This window comes from Muntiacus reevesi, chromosome 4 (assembly GCF_963930625.1).
Source record: "Muntiacus reevesi chromosome 4, mMunRee1.1, whole genome shotgun sequence".
Lineage (NCBI taxonomy): Eukaryota > Metazoa > Chordata > Mammalia > Artiodactyla > Cervidae > Muntiacus > Muntiacus reevesi.
Window position 1 is genome coordinate 3,758,935 of NC_089252.1, and position 19,923 is coordinate 3,778,857.

A 19,923-nucleotide genomic window follows, 5' to 3' on the forward strand; every position below is an offset into this window, starting at 1 on the left:
TGGATTTTTGGCCACTAGAGGCATGTGAGATCTCAACTCCCCAACCAGGAATCGAACCAGCACCCCCTGCATTGAAAGGCAAAGTCTTAGCCACCGGACCGCCAGGAAAGTCTCAAAATTGTATGTTTTTAAAAGTGGGGAAACCAGCCTTTCCTCTTTTGAACAATGCAGAACCAATTTCAAGGCCCCCAGGGTCTGCTGTTAGAACAAGACCTGCCATTGGGTCCCCAGATACACACAAAAGATGACTGTAAACATTTCAAAACAGGGCGGGAGGATTCTCCCAAGAAGCACCTCGGTTCCCTCGATGTACAAACCAGCCGTCGCTCAACGACTATACTCCGGAATCCAGTGGCACCCAGTGGAGTTAAAAATTTTAATTATCATTTTAAAAAAAGGAGTACTTATCATCTGAATAAGCGTGTCAGCACACACATCATGAAACGATGGTTCTGAATAGAATTTCTGTTGGTCGACTGCATAAGCAATACCTCTTATTGCTGGAATAACGTCTCAGAGGCAGAATAATGACGACATGACAATCTATGTAAATCAAGAACTGCATGTGGGTTTATTTTACATTTGAGAAAACAGTGGATTTAATTGTGTGAACCAAAATGTACTGTACAATATTAATGATAGAACATCAAAATGTATAATTAATAGTGCATCGCTTGCTTTGTCTTCATTTATTTATTTTCGTCTGATATACATGCATCTGGAAAGACGCAGGTGCCAGTAAAATTTCTCTATTTAAATCAAGCTGCAGGAACTAAATTTTATTCAAAAATTGTGGTTTTACATTATATACACAGAAATTTAATATAAAATGACAATATAAAAAGTTAAAAGAGAAAGCATACAGCCAGAAGGTACAAAGAAAGTTGAATAGATTAAAATGGTACGATATGTAACATATAGGAGTTTTTAAGCTGATGCTGGCAATTTACAAGGAAGGGATGCCAACATTTGCCCCATTTTTTTTTTCATTTACCAATGCAGCACGCTTATAGAAAGGTCGGCTTGTACCAAAGCTTACATTTGTAAATAACTATAAACCGCAGTATTTTACAGGAAAAAAAGAAATAGCAATTTTACACATTTTAAATAATAACTTGCATACTTTTTTTTTTTTGCCAAAATTGGCATTTTTCAGCATCCAGAGGGTTTGGGCATAGTGGCAACTGGGGTGTCTGCTGTTTTTGTTGTTAGTTTTTGTTATGTTTTCTGTTTTAAACGTATGACGTTGTGGCTTCCTAACCCCCACGTCCTAGACAACTTTCTGCTCTCCAACAGCTGCATGCATGCTTCCTTCACAAACCAGTTCTGCATATAAAAGCTCGTTTTTTAATTATTAAATAAGTTTTGTGTCTGACACAGCTTTTGATCTGAATGAAATGCCTTTAAGCCTTTTTTTTTTTTTTCTTTTTTGAGTGAAAGGCACAGAAATGCGATTACAGTCCTCAAAGGGTTAAATTTGACACTAGGAGGTTCTCTGACCTTTATTGTCATGGCAACTTGTAATTTTAGGACGACGTCTATCATTGTTATTTGTGTCTTTCTTTCCTGCTAAGTAAGTGTCTCCAAGGAGTGTGCCCCACTATCTCCTACAAAAGAGAGCTGAACATCGAGAACAGATGTTGAAAATAAAGGTCAGACTCTGACTCACGGAAAAAGAAAAGGAACATGCACGATCAGACGAAGAGCATATAAATATAACTACAAAATATGTGTAAGAAAAACCAAGGTCCAGACAGGCGGTCAGCAACCGAGGGCGGGCTGATTTCAGAGGCTCAGGCCGGGCCTAGTGCAGTACGACGTTAGTGCAATGCGCCGCGGGCGCGGGCCCGGGGCTACTGTTTCTCCAGCTCGGTCACATAGATCAGGTGGTCCTCAGGGGACTTGCCATGGGTCTTGCTGAGGTGCAGTTTGACTGCGTGCTTGCTCGCGAAAGTCCGGTTGCACAGCTTGCACTGGAATGTGGAGCCCAGCTCGTCCTCGGCGGCCCCCGAAGGGCCCAAGGCTTTGCTCGCCAGGACTTTGGAAACATTCTGCTGTTCTTGAATCTGGTTTAGGGGCAGCTTGGAGAGATCCTTCAAGCTGAAGCCTAAGTGTGTCTCTAGGTGATTGATGTACGTGGAAGCAGTTCTGAACTGAGAGGCACAATCGTTGCAAAAGAAAACAGGATGCCCTGTGTCCAGGTTCTTCAGGAACTTGGTCCCCCCTGTCCTCCGCAGCTGGTACTTGACGTTGGCCAGCCAGTGGCTGATGGTGGTCATGGACAGCCCAGTGAACTTGGAGATGTGAACCCGCTCCTGGGGGCCCAGGTCCGACATGATGTACTTCCCCTCCGCCGTCTCACGCAGGCTCGAGGCGAACTGGGCCTGCAGGATGAGCAGGTGCTGTGGGTTCCAGTTGGACTGCCGCCCCTTCCGCTTGTGGACTGGTGACAGCTCGTCCAGCGCCTCCTCGAAGCTGCTGCCATCAGCATCCGACTTCTCGGACACGGTGGAGGGTGTGGAGGACTTGGGCGTCAGCCGGCCCGTGAGGTTCTTCACCATGTCGGAGATGTCCATGAGCGCGCTCTCCCGGAGCGGCGAGGACACACCATCAGCGGCGCCGGGCACCAGGGGCTTGCTCTTGGACTTGGTCAGGTCGATGGGCTGGTCGCTGTTCTCATAGAAGTAGCGGTCGGCAGCGCCGGGCGGCTTGGCGGGCGGGGCGGGGTAGGCCGGCTTGTCCAGCATGCTGGTGCTGATCTTGTAGAGCATGGCCAGCGGGTCCAGTGAGGGGCTCACGGGTCTGGACACCTTCCCCAGGTGGGTGTTCATGATGGACTGCAGGGCGCTCAGCGGGTTGATGAAGGAGGGCTCGGGCGAGTGGTCCGTGATGATGGCTAGGTTGTTACAGCCATTGGTCACTTTGGCCTTGAGGGGCTCCGTGCCGTTTGGGGTGTGGGCATCCCCCGCACCCTCCTTCTTAGCCTTCCCCCCATCGACCTCGGGGCCCTTCTTGGGCTGGGGCTTGCCGCTGCCCCCCAGCTCCTCGGCCCTGGGGAAGTCCTTATTCTCCTTGGCCGCAGGGGACGCGGCTTTGGCCGGCGAGCCCTTCTCCTTCTCGGCCGGCCTCTCCTCCTTCTTCACGCTGACCTTGCCCGTGACCTTCTCCACCAGCTCCTCCATGGCCGACACATTGCTCTTGTGGGGCGGCGGCGTGAGGCTCCCGGGGGAGTGCAGGAGCGCGCCGTGCTCCGTGGACAGCGGCTTCACGCCGCCGGCGAAGGACGGCTGCATCTGCACGCTCTGCACCGCTGGCGGCGGCTTCACGGTGCCTGGCAGCTGGTAGGCGGCGTGGATGCTCGGGTAGCCGCCCCACGAGGGCGCGCCGTTCTGGGCTTTGCTGATGGCCGTGGAGACCGTGTTCTCCAGGGACTTGAGGATGTCCACACCGCCCTTGGCGCTGTCATCCAAGTCCTCCTCGCGGAGGTACTGGTAGAGGGCGGTGGGCTCGAACTTCTCGCCCGCGTCCTCGCCCTCCTCCTTGATCTTCTTGTCCGCCTCCCCGGCCGCCAGGGCCGCCTTGTCCTTCTCGGGCTCCCTCTTCTCCTCCCCAGCGGCGGGGGCGGCGGAGCCCGCTGGAGAGTCGGGCTGCTTCTTGACGTGGGCGGCGGCGGCGGCTGCGGGAAGCCGGGTGTGCGTGGTCGGCGGCAGGGGGATGGACTGGATCTTCTCCTCCACCACGGGGTCCAGCACCAGCTGCTTCCCCTTCTTGGAGGCGGAGGTGGTCACCTTCAGGAAGTGCCCGGTGACCATCATGTGCGCGGTGAGCTGCTGCAGAGTGTCGTGGGAGCTGCCGCACTCCATGCACTTGAGGATCTGGGCCTTGCGGGCCTCGAACTGCCAGGTGTAGCTGGCCCCGTTCTGGTAGCCGTAGCGGTTGTTGGGCGTCACGTAGGGGTTGGCCGTCTTCTGCTCCTTGGCCGCCTCGCTCAGCGCCGCCTCCGCCGCCGCGCCCGCCGGCTCGGGGGAGCCGGGGGCCGCCAGCTCGTGCAGCGCCCGCTTTTTGGTGGAGGGGACCAGCTTGGTGAGGGCCGGCACGGGCTCCTTGAGAGGCACTTTCTGGTAATGCTTCGTCTTGATCATGTGCACGCTGAGGTCCTGCAGGGACTCGAAGGAGTGTCCGCAGTACATGCACTTGAGCACCTTCTGGGCGTCCTCCTTGCCCTCCATCTCCATCAGCGAGCGCTTCCGGGGCTTGGACCACCGCTTGGTCTTCTCCGAGTCCTTGTCCCTGTTGTCGTCGCGGTAGTGCCCCGTCTCGTTCATGTGCACCGTCAGCTCCACCAGCGTGTCGTAGGCGGCGCTGCAGTCCTTGCAGCGGAACTTGCTGGCGCCCGTGAACACCGAGCCGTAGAGCTTGTTGTTCTGGCGGTAGAGCTGCACCGTGCTGAAGAGGCTGGGCTCCGGCAGCAGGCCGTACGACGACGTCTGCTGCAGCGTCTTGGCCAGGGCGGCCTGGTGCCAGTCGTAGCCCGAGCCGCCGCTGGCGCCCGAGCCCGAGCTGGGGGTGCTCGCCGTGGTGCCCGTGGCCCCTGCGGTGCTGGTGGGGGGCGTCGGGGCGGGGGTGGAGCCCTCCTTCGGGGCTGCATCGCTGGTGCTCGTGGTCGAGGCTGACTTCTTCAAGTCCAGGGCCAAGCTGGACCAGCAGGACTCGGAGAAGAGGTTTGCATACACGGCCTTGATCTGGGCCAAGCTGTCCTGGGGGTAGGAGACGCCCTCCGCGCCCTGGCGCTCCTCCTTCTCCTCCTTGGAGGAAGAGCTTTTGAAGTGGGCGGGCTGGTCGCTGTGTTCGCTGAAGGGTGAGCCGTAGCCCGCGTCCTGGTTGGTCGCGCTGCTGATGGGGGAGTTCTGGTAGCTCTGGGCCTCCTTGATCTCCGCCTCCTCGCTGCACGCGAAGTCGGCCTCTGGAACATCCCCGGGCAGCCCATCCTCCTCCACGTTCCCCTCATCTATCACTGCTGCCTTCAGTTCTTCCTCAGGAACATAAGCTAGGAGAGAGAGCAAGGAAACACAGTGAGAAGGCGGACGGCACCCCGAGGACGCGGCCTCCCCAGCACTCACGCGATCTTTAAAAAGACATTTCTCAGCCCAGGCTACAAGGCCGCCCCCACTCTATACACCGACCCGCCGCGGCGCCACGGTGGAAACAGGTTTCCACCAAGGCAAGTGCCAAACCCCGCCTAAGTGAACACATTTCAACGGAAGGGCAGCCTCTGCCCTCTTCTTAGAGATGTCGGTCTGGTGATCATAGCTGGATGGGAAGACAAGGGTGGAGAGAAGAGGGACCCTGGCTCCTCCGCCTGCAGACTCTTCCCTCTGTAAGTAACTGGGTCCCTCAGGCCTCCCCTTGGGGGGACCTGGTTGTCAACTTTTAGGGGAAGATACCCCACGGACAGGGTTCTATGGTTTCTGTAAATAAAAACCCGCTTCAATGGTAACTGATAAACACACTCTTCTGCTGCTGCTGCGGCTAAGTCGCTTCAGTCGTGTCCGACTCTGTGCAACCCCATAGACGGCAGCCCGTCCCTGGGATTCTCCAGGCAAGAACACTGGAGTGGGTTGCCATTTCCTTCTCCAACGCATGAAAGTGAAAAGTGAAAGGGAAGTCGCTCAGTCGTGTCCGACTCTTCGGGACCCCATGGACTGCAGCCTACCAGGCTCCTTCATCTATGGGATTTTCCAGGCAAGAGTACTGGAGTGGGTTGCCATTTCCTTCTCCAAAACACTCTAGTCTCTTACTAAAAAAAGGAGGAAGCAACATGGCATCACCGGCCCTGCCCCCACGGGAGACACAGGCAGGGGTCAAAGAGCCCCAGATACACAGAGAAGCATCGCTCACAAGAGCTGAAAGGGGGAGACAACACGGACGTCCCCTGATGGTTAATGAGTGGACAGCGTGTGGCTTACACACACAACGGGACATTACTCAGCCTTAAAAGTAGGGAGACTCTGATGCATGCTTCAATATGGACTATATCAGCGGCGTTATGCTCAGTGTAATAATGTTTGTTTTCATCACTAAGTCGTGTCCAATTCTTTTGCAACCCTGTGGACTGTGGACTGCCAAGCTCTTCTGTCCATGGGATTTCTCAGACAAGAATACTGGAGTGGGTTGCATTTCCTTCTCCAGAGGATCTTCCCAATCCAGGGATCGAACCTGCATCTCCTGCATTGCAGGCAGATTCTTTACCACAGAGCCACCTGGGAAGCCTTTAAGCCAACCACAAAAGACAAACACTTAGGAGTCCCCTGACCCAAGACACCTGGAGTACTGAGGCCTACTCACAGAGACAGGCAGAGAAGAGCAGTTTCCAAGGGCAGGGGACAGGCAGGAATGGAAAGTCAGCTATTCCACTGCTGTATTTAAAATGGATCGCCAACAAGGACCTGCTGTGCCACTCAGGGCGCTCTGCTCAGTGCTATGTCGTAGCCTGGATGGGGGCGGGGGGCTTGGGGGGGAAAGGACACATGTATATGTATGGCTGAGACCCTTTGCGGTCCATCTGAAACTATTACAACACTGTTACTCAGCTATACTCCAATACAAATAAAAAGTTTAAAAGAGGGGGGGAAGAAAAGAAGTTGGTGTTTAATGGGTTTAGAGTTTCAATTTGGGAAGATGAAACGATCTGGAGATGGATGGTGGGTTTGGCTGCGTAACAACGTGAATTTACTTGATACCACTGAGCCATGCCCCTAAAATGGTTAAAATAGTAACTTCTAAGTTACTAATATTTTCACACAATAAAAAACTTTCTAACCTTACAAGGCCTATAGTAGGTGCTCCAGCGGCCTGCTACGGGCCAAGCTGCACAGAGGCTGACTTTTCAGGGTGAAAGTGGCGTTTCCCAGGAGAAGCTCAGGCTGCTGACAGCTGTCCAGAGAATGGGAGGGATGGAGGGCATACAAACGCCTGGATGGAAGCCGGCTGTTTACCCTAACATTTCAGCTCTTTCACCGTGTGACAGGTCTTGTCAGTTCCCAAGGGGACATAATCACCTGCACCTCTTAACTGACCTGACCAGCATGCTTTTACTTCTTTCTCTTTCCTTTCTTCTTCTTCTTTTTTTTTTTTTTTTTTTTTTTTGTGGAAACAGCTAGTGTTCCATCAACTACCTGGGAAATTTAGGGTTAAGATATTTCCAGAAAGGCCCTATTAAAATGCACTGATACGACCTGAGAGGGTGTCTCATTAAGTAGAATCACTCATTATCACATTATCAGAGCTGGACCCCGAGGGAATGTGGCGGGCAGCGCCGCATTTTCAGGGACAGTGATGGAGAGACAGAGAAGGAGGCGGCTGCCCAGAGGCTGGACGCGGGGCAGGAGGGAGTCACACGGGAGCATCCACGCCCGCTCGCAAAGGGCTCTGCACACGGACGCACACACGGTGAACACGCGTGCTCCGCTGGGCCTTTCAGCACCCCCGCCTGCCCTCTGCTTCTCCGTGGGGCCGGCCCATGCCTAGGTGGTGGCATGACCGGGCAGGCGCGTCCACAGCTGCTTCCCAGATGACGGCAGTCCCGCCTTGGTGCACTAACGGCTCAGGGAACCACAGCCTGTGGGTCCTGCTCTGAGAGCATGAAAAATAACCGACAGCGCGAGCCTGCAGGGTCACACAAGCGTCCACACCTGCACAGTGGCCTGCGTGAGGCCATGGCCCCCCTGGAAACTGACGGTGAACTTGACCGCTTTCTCCTTTCCCCACGACCACTACAGGTTTAGGACAGTCCAGGGTCCCGAGTGCCCACGGCTGGGGTCCTCAGCCAGAAGACCGAAGCTCCGGTCACACCCACCACCTGTAGGCCCCCCTGGCCCTGGCCTGGACACCAGGCCCACCTCTGAGGATTCCAACAGGGACACTTGAGGCCTCGGGCATCCTGGGCAGAGCCCTCTGAAGACAGAGGCACCAGGTGTCCGGGGTGTTGGCCGGACTCCCAGCCACCCCCAGGCAGTGTGCCCTCTGAGCCACACTCTGGGATCACCTGTAGGTGACCACCTAGTGGGCAGGCCGCCCACTCGACCCAGATGGTCCACATTCGTGAAAAGAAGATCCACACCCAGCAACTGACTGAAGGGAAGCCTTTGACTGGATGCGTCTGGCTCAGCCGGGGCGCCCAGCGCTGTGCTGGCCCCCTGCCCACTGCCTGCGGCTGGTGCCCCACTGGACGGACAGCCACAGGCTCCACGCCCGCCCGCAGCAGGCGCCGTCGGGGGTGCGGAATGAGCAGACCACTTTCCTCTTCCTCTGGAAACACAGAAGGGGCTCCCTCTACCTCCAGGGGTTGTTCAGCGCCCACCAGTCATGCATGTCTGCGTCTCAGCAGAGTGGGTGTCCTCAGCCTGTCGCATCGCAGCCTGTTTCCTCGCCCCCGCCACTGACCCGTCTGCACCCGGGAGCCCCAGGGTGAGCTCAAATGCCTCTCACTCCACCCTCTCCAGCCCCAGGGCGAAGTTACTGCTAGAACCACGGAAAGCAAACCCCAGCCTCCTGAGGTGCACTGCTTTCTGCCATTCCATCCTCGGACTCCGGTCCCCTATTTTCCAGGTGGTGGGGAGGTGGGGGACGCCTAACTCGTCTGTCTTCTGGAGTGCATCTCCCAGGGGAGACACAAGCAGAGCTGGGGAGCCCTAGGGGGACTTGAGGTGCAGCCTGGGCCCCGCCGGCATCCCCCTACCGGGCTGAGCACGTCCACCTCCCTGACGACCCGCAAGGACACAGCAACCCCCGCCCCCCAGGCGCAGTCACACTCCTGGGAGCTGACCGTGCTCTCCAGGATCAGGGCGCAGCTTCCTGCATCCACCCTGCCAGTCCCCTGCCAGGTCCCTCTGCGGCCTCTTTCCGGCTGACCTTGACTTCTCTGACTCCTCCAGGGTACACCCATGACCACCAGATCCATGTCACTGTGAAGCCCCTCGGGGCGGGAGCCAGGCCTCGGGCTCTCCCGCCCTGTCGGGGGAGGCTGGGCTCCATGAAGCCCTCCTGAGTGCTGCCTGAGCCCACGTGGCATCGGGCTCACAAAAGGAGCTCCAGCTGCTATGACCCGACCTATCAAAATGTGGGTGTCCCACGGGTACCCCCAGTCAACTACAGACAGACATACAGCTTCCCCTGCCCCTCCAGCCCCGTCCCCCAACACGGGTGTCCGACGGGCACCCCCAGTCAACTACAGACAGACACATGGCTTCCCCTGCCCCTCCAGCCCCGCCTCAATAGCAGCTCACTTCCTCGTCCTGAGTTAGGGGTCTCCTAGCTCAGCGGTTACGGAACTGCCCCCCCACAAGCTGTCCACACCAGAAAAGCGTGTTATCCTCAGCGCCTCCCGTGCTCCAGCCCTGTGCTCGGTGTGGCCTCTGCCCGAATGTGGACCCCCAGGCCCCTCACCAGACATCACAACAGCCTCCCAGCTGGCCTCTTCCCTCTTGTCCGGCCACGCTCTTCCTCTGGGACCTCAAGCTAAGATCTTTGTTGCAAGTCCAAGAGTAGCACAAGGGGTGCGAACCCCTCCCTCCACCACGTGTTCAGCCCCTGAGCACCCCGGTCCCAGGGGGCAACACCCCCAACCTCTGCTTCTCTGTCTGGGGACGACGTTCCTCCTCAACGGGAGGCTTCGATGTTACCTCATTTGTGAGGCTGCTTAATCCCCTCCCGGAATTCATTCCCTGAGGAATGAAGCGATGTTTACCTGTCTGTCCTCGTCATCAAACTGTGAACTCGCTCATTTAATTAAAACTGCTGGGCACCCCTGCGCACCTCCCCAGGCTGGGCATTTCCATTTCTTCACCTCATTTTAACCCTCACCACCGTGCAAGGCAGTGTCCCTGATAAGCCCATTTTACAGATGAGGAAACCTGAGAAGTTGACAGACTTCCCCCAGGTCACACGGGAACAGATGAGGGGCTCAGGACTCAGATGCGCGTCCCCTGCCTCCCAGCCTGAGGTCCCTCCGCTCGCCATCTCAGGGCCCAGTTACTTTCCTTTGTCGTGTTAGCACCTCAGTGCCAAAAACACTTGGAGTAAACACGTGTGAATGAAGTAGTGACCTCAAGTAATTCTGTTTTCCCTGGTGGCTCAGTGGTAAAGAATGTGCCTGCAATGCAGGAGACCCGGGTTCAGTCCCTGGGTCGGGAAGACCTTCTGAAGAAGGAAATGGCAACCCATTCCAGTATTCTGGCCTGGGAAATCCCTTGGACAGAGGAGCCTGGCAGGCTACGATCCATGGGTTCACAAAGAGTCGGACATGACTAAGCCACACACACTTCCAATTTCTAATTCTCTAACAGCATTTAGGACACTTATGTGTCCTTCATGCTGTTATGAATGAGAGAATCTCAACGAAATAAGAGTGAAAGGAGAGAAATGTTTAAATGTTGATACCCTTTGGCTCAATAATTTTATTTTAGCAAGCATAGCCTCAGAAGGGGATGTAAAATACAAAGGGTTCATGCACAAAGATGTCCTTTATGGTATCGTTTCATATGAAGTTTGCCATTGTCTAAATCTTCAACAATAATAGGTAGTTGGGTGATGTTTTGCTTAAAGCTAGGATGCAACATTGAAAACCATGTTTTAATGACAAGGAGAGAGTCATTAAATGGAAAAAGCAGAAGACAAACCTATTCACAGTACAATGGAAAAATCCTCTTGGAAAATGTTAATAGTTTTTTTTTCTAGATAATGAATATATGGGTATGTTGACTGAAGTGGCTCTTGGTAAATAGCTCTGGTTTCAAAATCTTCAGTATTTTCAGTTCAACACACACAAATTAGCCATTTCACACCATTTCTGGAATAAAGTAGCTGGAAATAGCCACTAGCCAGACCCTGGGATTCGGGAGCCAGAGAAGGGCAGGGACCAGCCTGGGGCAGGAATGTGGGAAGGAATTCATTGTGACTTTTGTATTTTTTCATGTTAAAAGGTAAGAGGCAGGAGAACAATGCAGGGGTGCAGGTGATATCCGGGCTGCTGCAGCAGGATCTTGAGGGGGCGCTGAGAGTTTGCCCGTGCATCTGCCGCCTGTCTCCTTCACGCCCCACTCCTGCACCCTCCCCACCCCCAGCGGGGTCTCCACCCAGTCTTCCCTGGGGAGGGGGCCGTGGGTCCCACTGACAGGGGAGGAGCTGGCAGGGCCTCTCCTGAGGCCCCCAGTCCCCAAGCTCAGTGGCCACGAGGCTCCATCACTCCATCTTCCGCCAACAGGATCCCTGTCCGTTTCTAGACTCCCAGGATTCCTTCTTTATCACACACTTCTCCACTGTATTCATCCCGATAAGCTCATATTCTTTGGCTATTTCCCTGTTCCACCATGTATCATTAATTAACTTTTCAACTCTAATTTACAAGAGACGCAAGGACACACAGACCTGGAGGGCGGGGGGCGTGGGTCCTGTGTCCTCACCACTGGATGCCCTTCTGAGCGACTCCTCCCTGGATGCACCAGGCCTGGTAGCATCAGCTTTGGAAAGAAGTGCTCATGCCTCCTCAGGCAGCCCTCGCCTCCCTCCCCCTTCACACACCACCCTTCCTAGGGGTCCTCGGACCAAGCGCCAGTCAGTGGTGCTAGTGGTCATACGAACACACGGACGGTGAGCCGGCCACAGATGCCAAGGGTTCCAAGGGATTCTTTGAAAGCAGTGCCTAAGTCTCTCTCTCCACCCATCCCCCGACGACCGCCCCCACCTTCCAAAACTGGGCTCAAACCAGGAACCTCAGAAGGATCCAGAAACTAATGGGTTTCACTTGAGAGTCTGGGCCTGGGGCAGGTGGACAAGGGTTGTGCAGGTCTGCAGACCGGACCCCAGGGCGCCTGGAAGCAAGACCGCAGGGCTTCAGTAGCAGGTGGGACGGAGTCCTTTGCTTTCATCATGTTGGCATCGGGGAGGAAGGGGCCACATAGACACCCTCTCCCCGCCGTATCTGTCCCACCTGAAGAGTGCAAGAGTGACCCCAAGTCACAGGGGCTGGGGGTGGCGTTCACCTGTCCACGCCTATCGGGTCCAGGCTGCGGGGCCACCACTGTGATTCCAGGTTGAAGGACAGACCCCCATCATCATCTGAGGACAGACTTACAGGGACAGACCGACCCACGTGCTCCACTCAAGTATTCCGTCCTCGGGGCCTCCGTCTCCCCAGGGCTGGGGCTGCAGGAAGGGTGTGTAGGAACATCAGACACACCGCCCTCATCACCAACCTCCGCTCTGCGCTCATCCAGCCCTGTGATCGAACCCTCAAGAGGAGCCAGAAGTGCCCACAACAGGCATCTTCTCGTCCTGGGGAAAGTGGGCCCATGGCTGGCCTCTGTTGCTGTGTACACGTGAGGTTTGGGCAGTGGATTATTTGGGAAGTTCCCTCCCCTGGCCTCCTGCAGACCTCCTGATCCCAGTCACCCAGAGGAAGGCGGGGGCCCGGAGGGGGTGCACACACAGAGACGCTCCCGGTGTGGCTCTTCCCCAGGCTCTTCCCCAGGGCAGGCAGGGAAATATACAACCAGAACTGGGTTGGGGAACTTTGTTTATCCGAGCTCTTTTTTCCTCATTAGCACACATAATTGAGAGCTGGCTGTGAACGAGGAAAAGGGAAATTCAAAAGTGACAACTGTGAAACCCAGGCCTTGGCTCTCTGCTTGGACTCCGGCTCACAGCAAAGACTGAACGTGGCTATTGTATTGCCACCTGGTGAAACTGTACAATCAGACCAAATTACATGTTTATCTACATCAAACTAGGTTTTAGACTGGCAAACGTGATACCCATGAACAGATGGCCGTTATATCAAAATATATTTGCTCCAAGGGGCCAATTCACAAAAGGGGCTTATGCACACCTCTATGACAAATGTACAGCTTCAACTCATTGTAAAATCTCGCAGAACACACTTTTCTTCCAAATTTATCACTGATCACTTCTGAAGTAACTTCACCTGTGTTACAAAGACAGCAGGTGGTTCTGACAAAAGTCAGAAGACACTGGGAAATAGAAAATGCAGAGAAAGCAGATAAGGAGTCAGAACCTATTCCTTGCTTCTCTGAAAGGACATTAAATACAAGTGGGATGGATGTTAATTTACGAACCTCTGATTTTTTGCAGGAAGGCTGACAATCTGTCAAGCAAATCTCAAAGGCTGCTTTCAATCTGATGTGAGAGAAGCGAAAATTTTTCCGTCACTTTGGCCGATTTTAGGGGTCTGGCTCCAATGGCCCGTGTACGGGTTTGCTAAACCACCTGACTGATAAAGAGGATTATTTTTACGTAAAACCAGACAGAGGCCCTGCTTTAGAATTGTGGAGTCCGTAAATAAGATGGCCTATGGGTTTTACCCAATTCTAATTGGAAATCCACAGGTAACTTCCTTAAAATAAATATAACATGTCCCCTTTCTCCCTGGCCCGGAATTCAAGTTAAGTGGGAAACAAATAGCCTCATTTCAGGGCGCCCTCCCAGCAAGCACAGCAGACACGACTCTCACGTCTGGACTTTGCTGCAGTTACAACCATGGAACTCTGCAAGCGGCAAAGCACAAATGAGAGCGTAAGTCTCAGTTAAAAAGGCCGAAAAGCTCTGATTTTCAGCAGTGTTAGGAAGAAAAAGAAAAGAAAATTATGAGAATCTTGAAAAATTAAAAGAGAAGTTGAAATGAAATGAAGAACAAATAACTCCCATATGAACCCAGGGAAAGCACACAGCTATTTCACTACTAACGGACTGTGTGTTAACATACAAGGCAAATGTTTTCTTGATCCATGCTGAAAAGCCAGCCATCTCGAAGGCAGGCACGACCAATGCCAAGCATGGGGAAATCGATGCTTTCAGTTCCTGCCTCCCCTTCTGTGGTGGGATAAAGGCCACACTAGGTCAGTTTTATGAGTCTGGGTCCACAAACTCAGAATTAGCCAAGTAGGTCTGAAGCCAGGTCCTGACCTAGATCTTCTACCACCTGAAATGAGAAAAGACTTTCACCAGAGTAAGATTCACCCTGATGGATGACATTCAGAAATCGGGAGAGACTTGGGCATGAAACAGCTCTTCAAGTGGCTTAAACGAGAATGAAGAAAGGTAACTTGGAATACTCCGAACCCCATGTGGGACTTACGTCTCAGACATGTACCTCCACATTCACATTCAGCAGCTTGTTCTCATAAACACACAGGATGAGACAGGACACATCAGGTCTCTGTGGACTGGGGTGTGGATGTGAGCAGTGCAAGGTACACTCCTGCAGGTCTCAATGACACACCTACTGTTAACACGAAGTTAGGAGGATTTCTGTCTTTAACTATATTACGGTTGATATAAATTATGTAGCAAAGTGATAGATGGAAAACAAGCCTTCCCTACATAATTACTGCTGCACTTGGCTGGAAGCTTAGGACAAGGTCAGATGCACCTGACTTTCTTGAAATCCCCTTAGTAACAAAAATGGCATCTGAATCAGTTACACCCACACTATCGTATCAGAAAATATCATTCTCTTATCATAATTGGGTTTCCCCAGTGGCTCAGTGGTGCAGAATCTGACTGCAATGCAGGAGCCGCAGGAGACGCAAGTTCAATCCCTGGGTGGGGAAGATCCCCTGGAGGAGGGCAGGGCAACCCACTGCAGTGTTCTTGCCTGGAGAATCCCATGGACAGAGGAGCCTGGTGGGCTGCAGTCCATGGGGTCTCAAAGAGTTGGGCATGACTTAGCATGCAAACACGCATCATAATAATTGGGTTTATTCTTACTATTATGTGAATTCTCCTAGAAGCTTTTTTGGAAATTTGCCTACGCAGAGATAGAGAGACTGAGAAAGACTTACAAAAACATCCAAGCTTGGACAGAGTAATTATTGGTCGTGATCCTTTGTTTTCACCACGAGCTACAATTTTCTAAAAATTCACATGGATACAAATATACCAAAATACATTAAAATATTCGTAGACATTTTTTCTTTCTAGTGATGAAACTGAGAGCAATATATGTCGCGAGGTGAATGAATACAGCTGTTTAGCCTTAAAAGATTTGCATGAGAGCAGCTACTGAATCACAGAAAACAGAATCAACTCGACGCGGCTGCATTTTCTCTGCTAGAACCCTTAGCTCCCCTCTGCCCTCACCCACCCCCACCCCGAGGAAATCTGATGAATGAATAAGCGTAGAAACGGTAACTGCAGCATAAAATTCTCCCTCTACAATCACTTACAGAAAGAAATGACATTCCTCCCATCAAATAAAACAAAGACTTCAAATCATCATCTCTGCTACTTCTTTTTATGTCAAAACAGCTTTGCCATCACTACCCCCCCACCACCACCACCGCCCCCAGCCCTCCCGAGCCCAGCACGCGGCGTGGAGCGTGACACGGTGAGCACACGCGGTGGGTCCTGTAACACGCCAGACGACACACAGAGGCTGAGCATATGAGCACACGCCCAGCGGGAAGCCGCCAGCCTCCACGTGGGCGTATGGGTGTGCGCAGGTGGGAGGGAATGAAAAACACAAAGACCTCCCCACCACCCCCAAATGAGAACGAGACAACTGTGCTTATGGCTAGACTTCACTTGTTAAAAATAAATTAACTCTTGTTAGTATTTTTTGCCATAAAAGGTGCCTTCTGGATGCCAACATGTCCCTAAAGAGGCGCTGTCATCCCTAGCCAGACAAAACCCCACGTCTTCTGATGCGCGTGGACAGAAGGCGGGTAGACCGTCCCTGCTAGAGTTGCATCTGACACCACCAACGTGCGCCCCGATGGTTTACAGTGTAAACACACACATATTGTCTGGAAAAATATGTTCCTCTCACATGGCAATTATACCACGAGGCACATGCGTCGTCAGCAAATGAGATCTAGATCCTATTTCTCAAATCACAGGCCAACATGTTTTTAGAACATCTTTGTTTCTTTAAAGAAGACAAGATTTGCTCTGATAGTCAACGTCATTTGAAGAACGGGGAGAAGAGACAGCTGTCTTTGCTTTTTCACGGTTAAACGTAGCAAAGTTTCAAAGTCCCCTGAGTCTGAGTAACCTTGGCTCTGAGCAACTAGGTCTGTAATTTTCCCCCCACAAACCTACGTCTCAATCCACACCCCAATTATGCACAATACAAGGGTGTTTTCCTGTGAGTCCTGCTTTCTGTTCCCCGGGAGGTGAATTCTCCAGAACTCTGCCCGCTCATGATCATCATTCCTGGGAAAGATGAATATAAGTGTGGGTGCCTCACTGAAAGAGCAGAAGCAACAATAGAAGAAAGCGTTTCCCCATCACGGCTTCCTTTCTTAAAGTCAGCTTGAAATCTTTCCTTCTCAACCCAGCAGACACCAACCTGGTTACTAGAAACACCCACCCACACAAGGCAATGGTGCCCATCTACACCTGTCCCTACTGGGGACACACATGCTGATGAAAACGGAGAGATGGGTGCTTTCCATCAGAGACACTCAGCTTCTACCATGCCCCCAAATTTAGGTACCTGGAATCATTCAGATACTGGCCTGTAGCATAACAGGCAAGAAAACAAAATGTTTCCATTTTTAACTCACTTGGATTTTAAGTTAACAGCATCTAGATGGAAGAAAGACAGTGATACTGGAAAATACAATGTATGAATACAGATTTTAGTAGGGAAATACGTGGAATAACCCACACCGACATACTTGAATTTGCAAGGACGTCACAGCACACGTGGCACACAGACTGTTCCTCTCACTAGAAGACCTGAGTTTTCTAGAAGCAGGGTGGCAGGTACCCAGGGAAGCCGAATCCCGTTCCAGCTTTGAAAGAAGGTTAAACAGTACTTCAGCAGTTCAAATAAAATGGCTCTTCCTTGCACGGATAGGGAAGGGAGTAAAATGACTTTTCAGGCAGCGCAAGTCCAGTTCAGTTGTTCAATCGCGTCGGAGGCTTTGCGACCCCATAGATTGCCGCGCGCCGGGCCTCCCTGTCCATCACCAACTCCCGCGTTCTAAAAGTGGCTCCTTTATAATTACAGGGAAATGAAGACAAGGCAGATTTTCCTTCCCTCTAAGTTTTCAAGACAGGGTTCTCAAAGCCGTCCTAAGACCACCCTGGACTTGCAGATAACCCTCGCTGCAGCCTGCCCCTCCTCACCACTCCCACCCCGCCTCGGAATGAAAAGAGCATGTCATTAGCAGAGGTCTGCCCGGGAGGGCACGGCGCCCTGCGCTGGCAATCCTGCCACGATTCTAATCTCTGAGATTGACTTGCTCTTCCTCTTCCATCTGATAAACTATACATCCCAGCGCACTCGTTAGGGCTCCCGCCACCAAAGGGAGAGCAGACGCACTAGTCCAGGCCCCTCCCCACTCAGCTCTGCCGAGATGATTTCACTGAAATGTTCATTTCCATCCCCGCTGGCAATACCAGAATGGAAGTCTTTAACCTGTTTCCATTACTTATACAGATGACCACGGTCGGGCAGGACAGATGTGAGCCGCACTCCACATAACCAGCTCCCTTGCATTCCTTACAGGAAGCGCAAGGAGGGATGATTGTCACTGGACCATATTATCCGGGCTCCATATCATCCTCCCTGTTGCCAGATTCATTAACTCGGCACTCGGCATTTCCTTGCTTTCTTCGTAAAATCCGCTGAGCTGGTTGGGCTCACTTAATTTGGAGGAGGAAACCTTTGTCTGTGGCGATGCTTTGATCAGGTGCGCTCAGGGGGTGAGGAGGGAATGGGGGAAGGGCAGGAAACGAGCCAGGGAACACGGAACAACCTTGTCGAAAACGTTACCTTCCCAACGTGGGATGATGAGAGAGGAGTCAGTGAGCGATGCCGGGACTCAGAGACGGCTGTCACTTCAGATAGACACCGGCACGACTCACCTAGACAGGTGACACTTTGGTGCAGCTAAATCCTGCTGCATTATTGAACACCTGGAGACGGGGCTCAGGCAGACTGCGGGCCGGGATGCCCGGGGCACCCAGAGACGTGAATTCAGCAGGTGGATGGGTTTCACTCCTCATCCACATCCTTCAGTGGGGTGGGGATGCTCCTGGCTACAGAGATGGAGATGCTGGCCTCACCGTCTGGGTTCCAGCCTTGTGCCCTCTTCCCACGATTCCCACTTCCCCCGGCCCAGGTTCCACAGCAGGGGTTGAGGCGATGCTCCACGTTGTTAGGGGAGATGCGGAGCCCTTACACTCATCCTTCTTGCCCTTTTTAGAAATCTCACAGAAACAGCAGCTCCTGGATAGTCTAGAGATGTTTCATCCTTTGATTCCTTCTGGAAGTCCGCTCAGGGTGCCCTGAGTCAACCCCAAGATCACATCTCTAGAAACTCTGGCTTTGGGTGGGAGTCCTGGAGGCTCAAAGATTTCTAGGAAAAGGTTTGCAAATAAAAGATTCATTGGTGGAGCATCAGAAACAAAACCAATTCTCTTCCAGCTGTTCTACCAGGAAAGCCTTTCTCCACAAGACCAGCTGGATGAAACCCAGAGTCTCCACTTCAACTTCTCACTTAGTTTCTGCGTTTCTCTCTTCCCATCTGTCTGCATTAGTTCTGTTCACGAAACTGCTTGGGAAGAAATGCTGGACATGTTTAAATTGTAGAGAAAAAAAAAAAATACTATCTCCGAAAGAAACTCTGCAGAGGGAGAAAGAGAGCTCATACTAAAGATCATACTAAAGATCCCGTGGGAGTGAACTGGAAAAAAAGATCCGCAAAGCCCAGAAACAAGGACGTTTGATGATAACAGATCTCTAAGCTCTGAAGCCACAGCCTGGAAGCAAAAAGGGACATTCGCGTAAATAAATTCTCTGCAGAAAGGTAAGGGGCCCACTGCGATCAGAAGTGTTTTCTCCATGACAACACTGAAGTCCAATCTCAAGTCAGAATGAAATATATTCTGGGATAATGATCCACCCAGAGAGAGAGACAGAGAGAGAGAGAGAATGCCCTTTTTCAGCACACTAGAAATTTATTTGAGAGGACTGATAATATACTGTTATTTTTAAAGAAAGAATTTACTTGTTCTTGGGTAAACATTTCATACCCACTGAATATCTGCCCAGCTGGCATTATGCTTCAGATTAAAATGTCATTGAATAATAATAGGTAATATTTATTGAGCCCTTTCTCTGGACCATACACTATCTTAAGTGCCCTGCATTTATTAACTGTTAGCCTCTCACCAGCTTGGTACGGGGAAGGCCTGTGTCTGCTCTCCACGTCTGCAGGAGGATGCTGAGGCAAAGAGGGAGCCGCCCCTGAGCACAGGTGACCACAGCCACTTGCTGGGGTCGGGGTGGGGGCATCTGTTTCAGAGCCAGGCTCCTGACATGCCCTCAGAGGACGGCACAGGGCCCACTTCTACCAGCAACTCCAAGTGGTGTGAGCTTTGATGCATTCTGTCTTTAGAATATGCTGCTTGTAAAAACAGGTCTTTATCTACATCAAGGTCAGCAAAACTGTCCTCGGGCAACCCCGCCTGAACATCAAGGCCAGGGACCAGCTGTGAGCGGCCACACAGGACCATCTCCTTGGGGATGGCTCCTCTGGAACCCCTTTCGAGCCACGCTAACTGGCTGGTCGTCACAGAGACAGAAAGCAGGATGTGCGACCTGGAGCTGTGAGCGGGGACGTGTGGAAAGTTGTGCTTCATGGGGACCGAGTTTCAGTCTGAGAAGCTGAAAAGTTCTGGAAATGGAGGTGGTGATGGCTGAACAACAATGTGAATGGACTTAACGCCATTTAATTGCGCATTTTTACGTGGTTTAAGTGATTTTATGTACATTTTACCACGATTAAAAAAAATGGGGACAAAAAAATAAAAGGATCTGTCTCCAACCATGGCCCCTCCAAGGCTCCTCTGCTGAGTCACCTCTCTGCCCAGCCACAGCCTCCCCACCGCAGAACA

At 52.3% G+C, this 19,923-nt stretch overlaps 1 protein-coding gene across 1 annotated transcript in view; it reads right to left on the reverse strand.

Annotated features, from left to right (window-relative positions):
* Positions 1 to 546: 546 nt before the first annotated feature.
* Positions 547 to 19,923, reverse strand: part of TSHZ1 (teashirt zinc finger homeobox 1) — a 79,130-nt gene continuing 59,753 nt past the window's right edge. Inside the window, exon 2 of the mRNA XM_065932288.1 lies at positions 547 to 5,047. Within this exon, the coding sequence (XP_065788360.1) occupies positions 1,854 to 5,047 (3,194 nt within the window). The 3' untranslated portion in view covers positions 547 to 1,853. The remainder of the gene's footprint in view (positions 5,048 to 19,923) is intronic.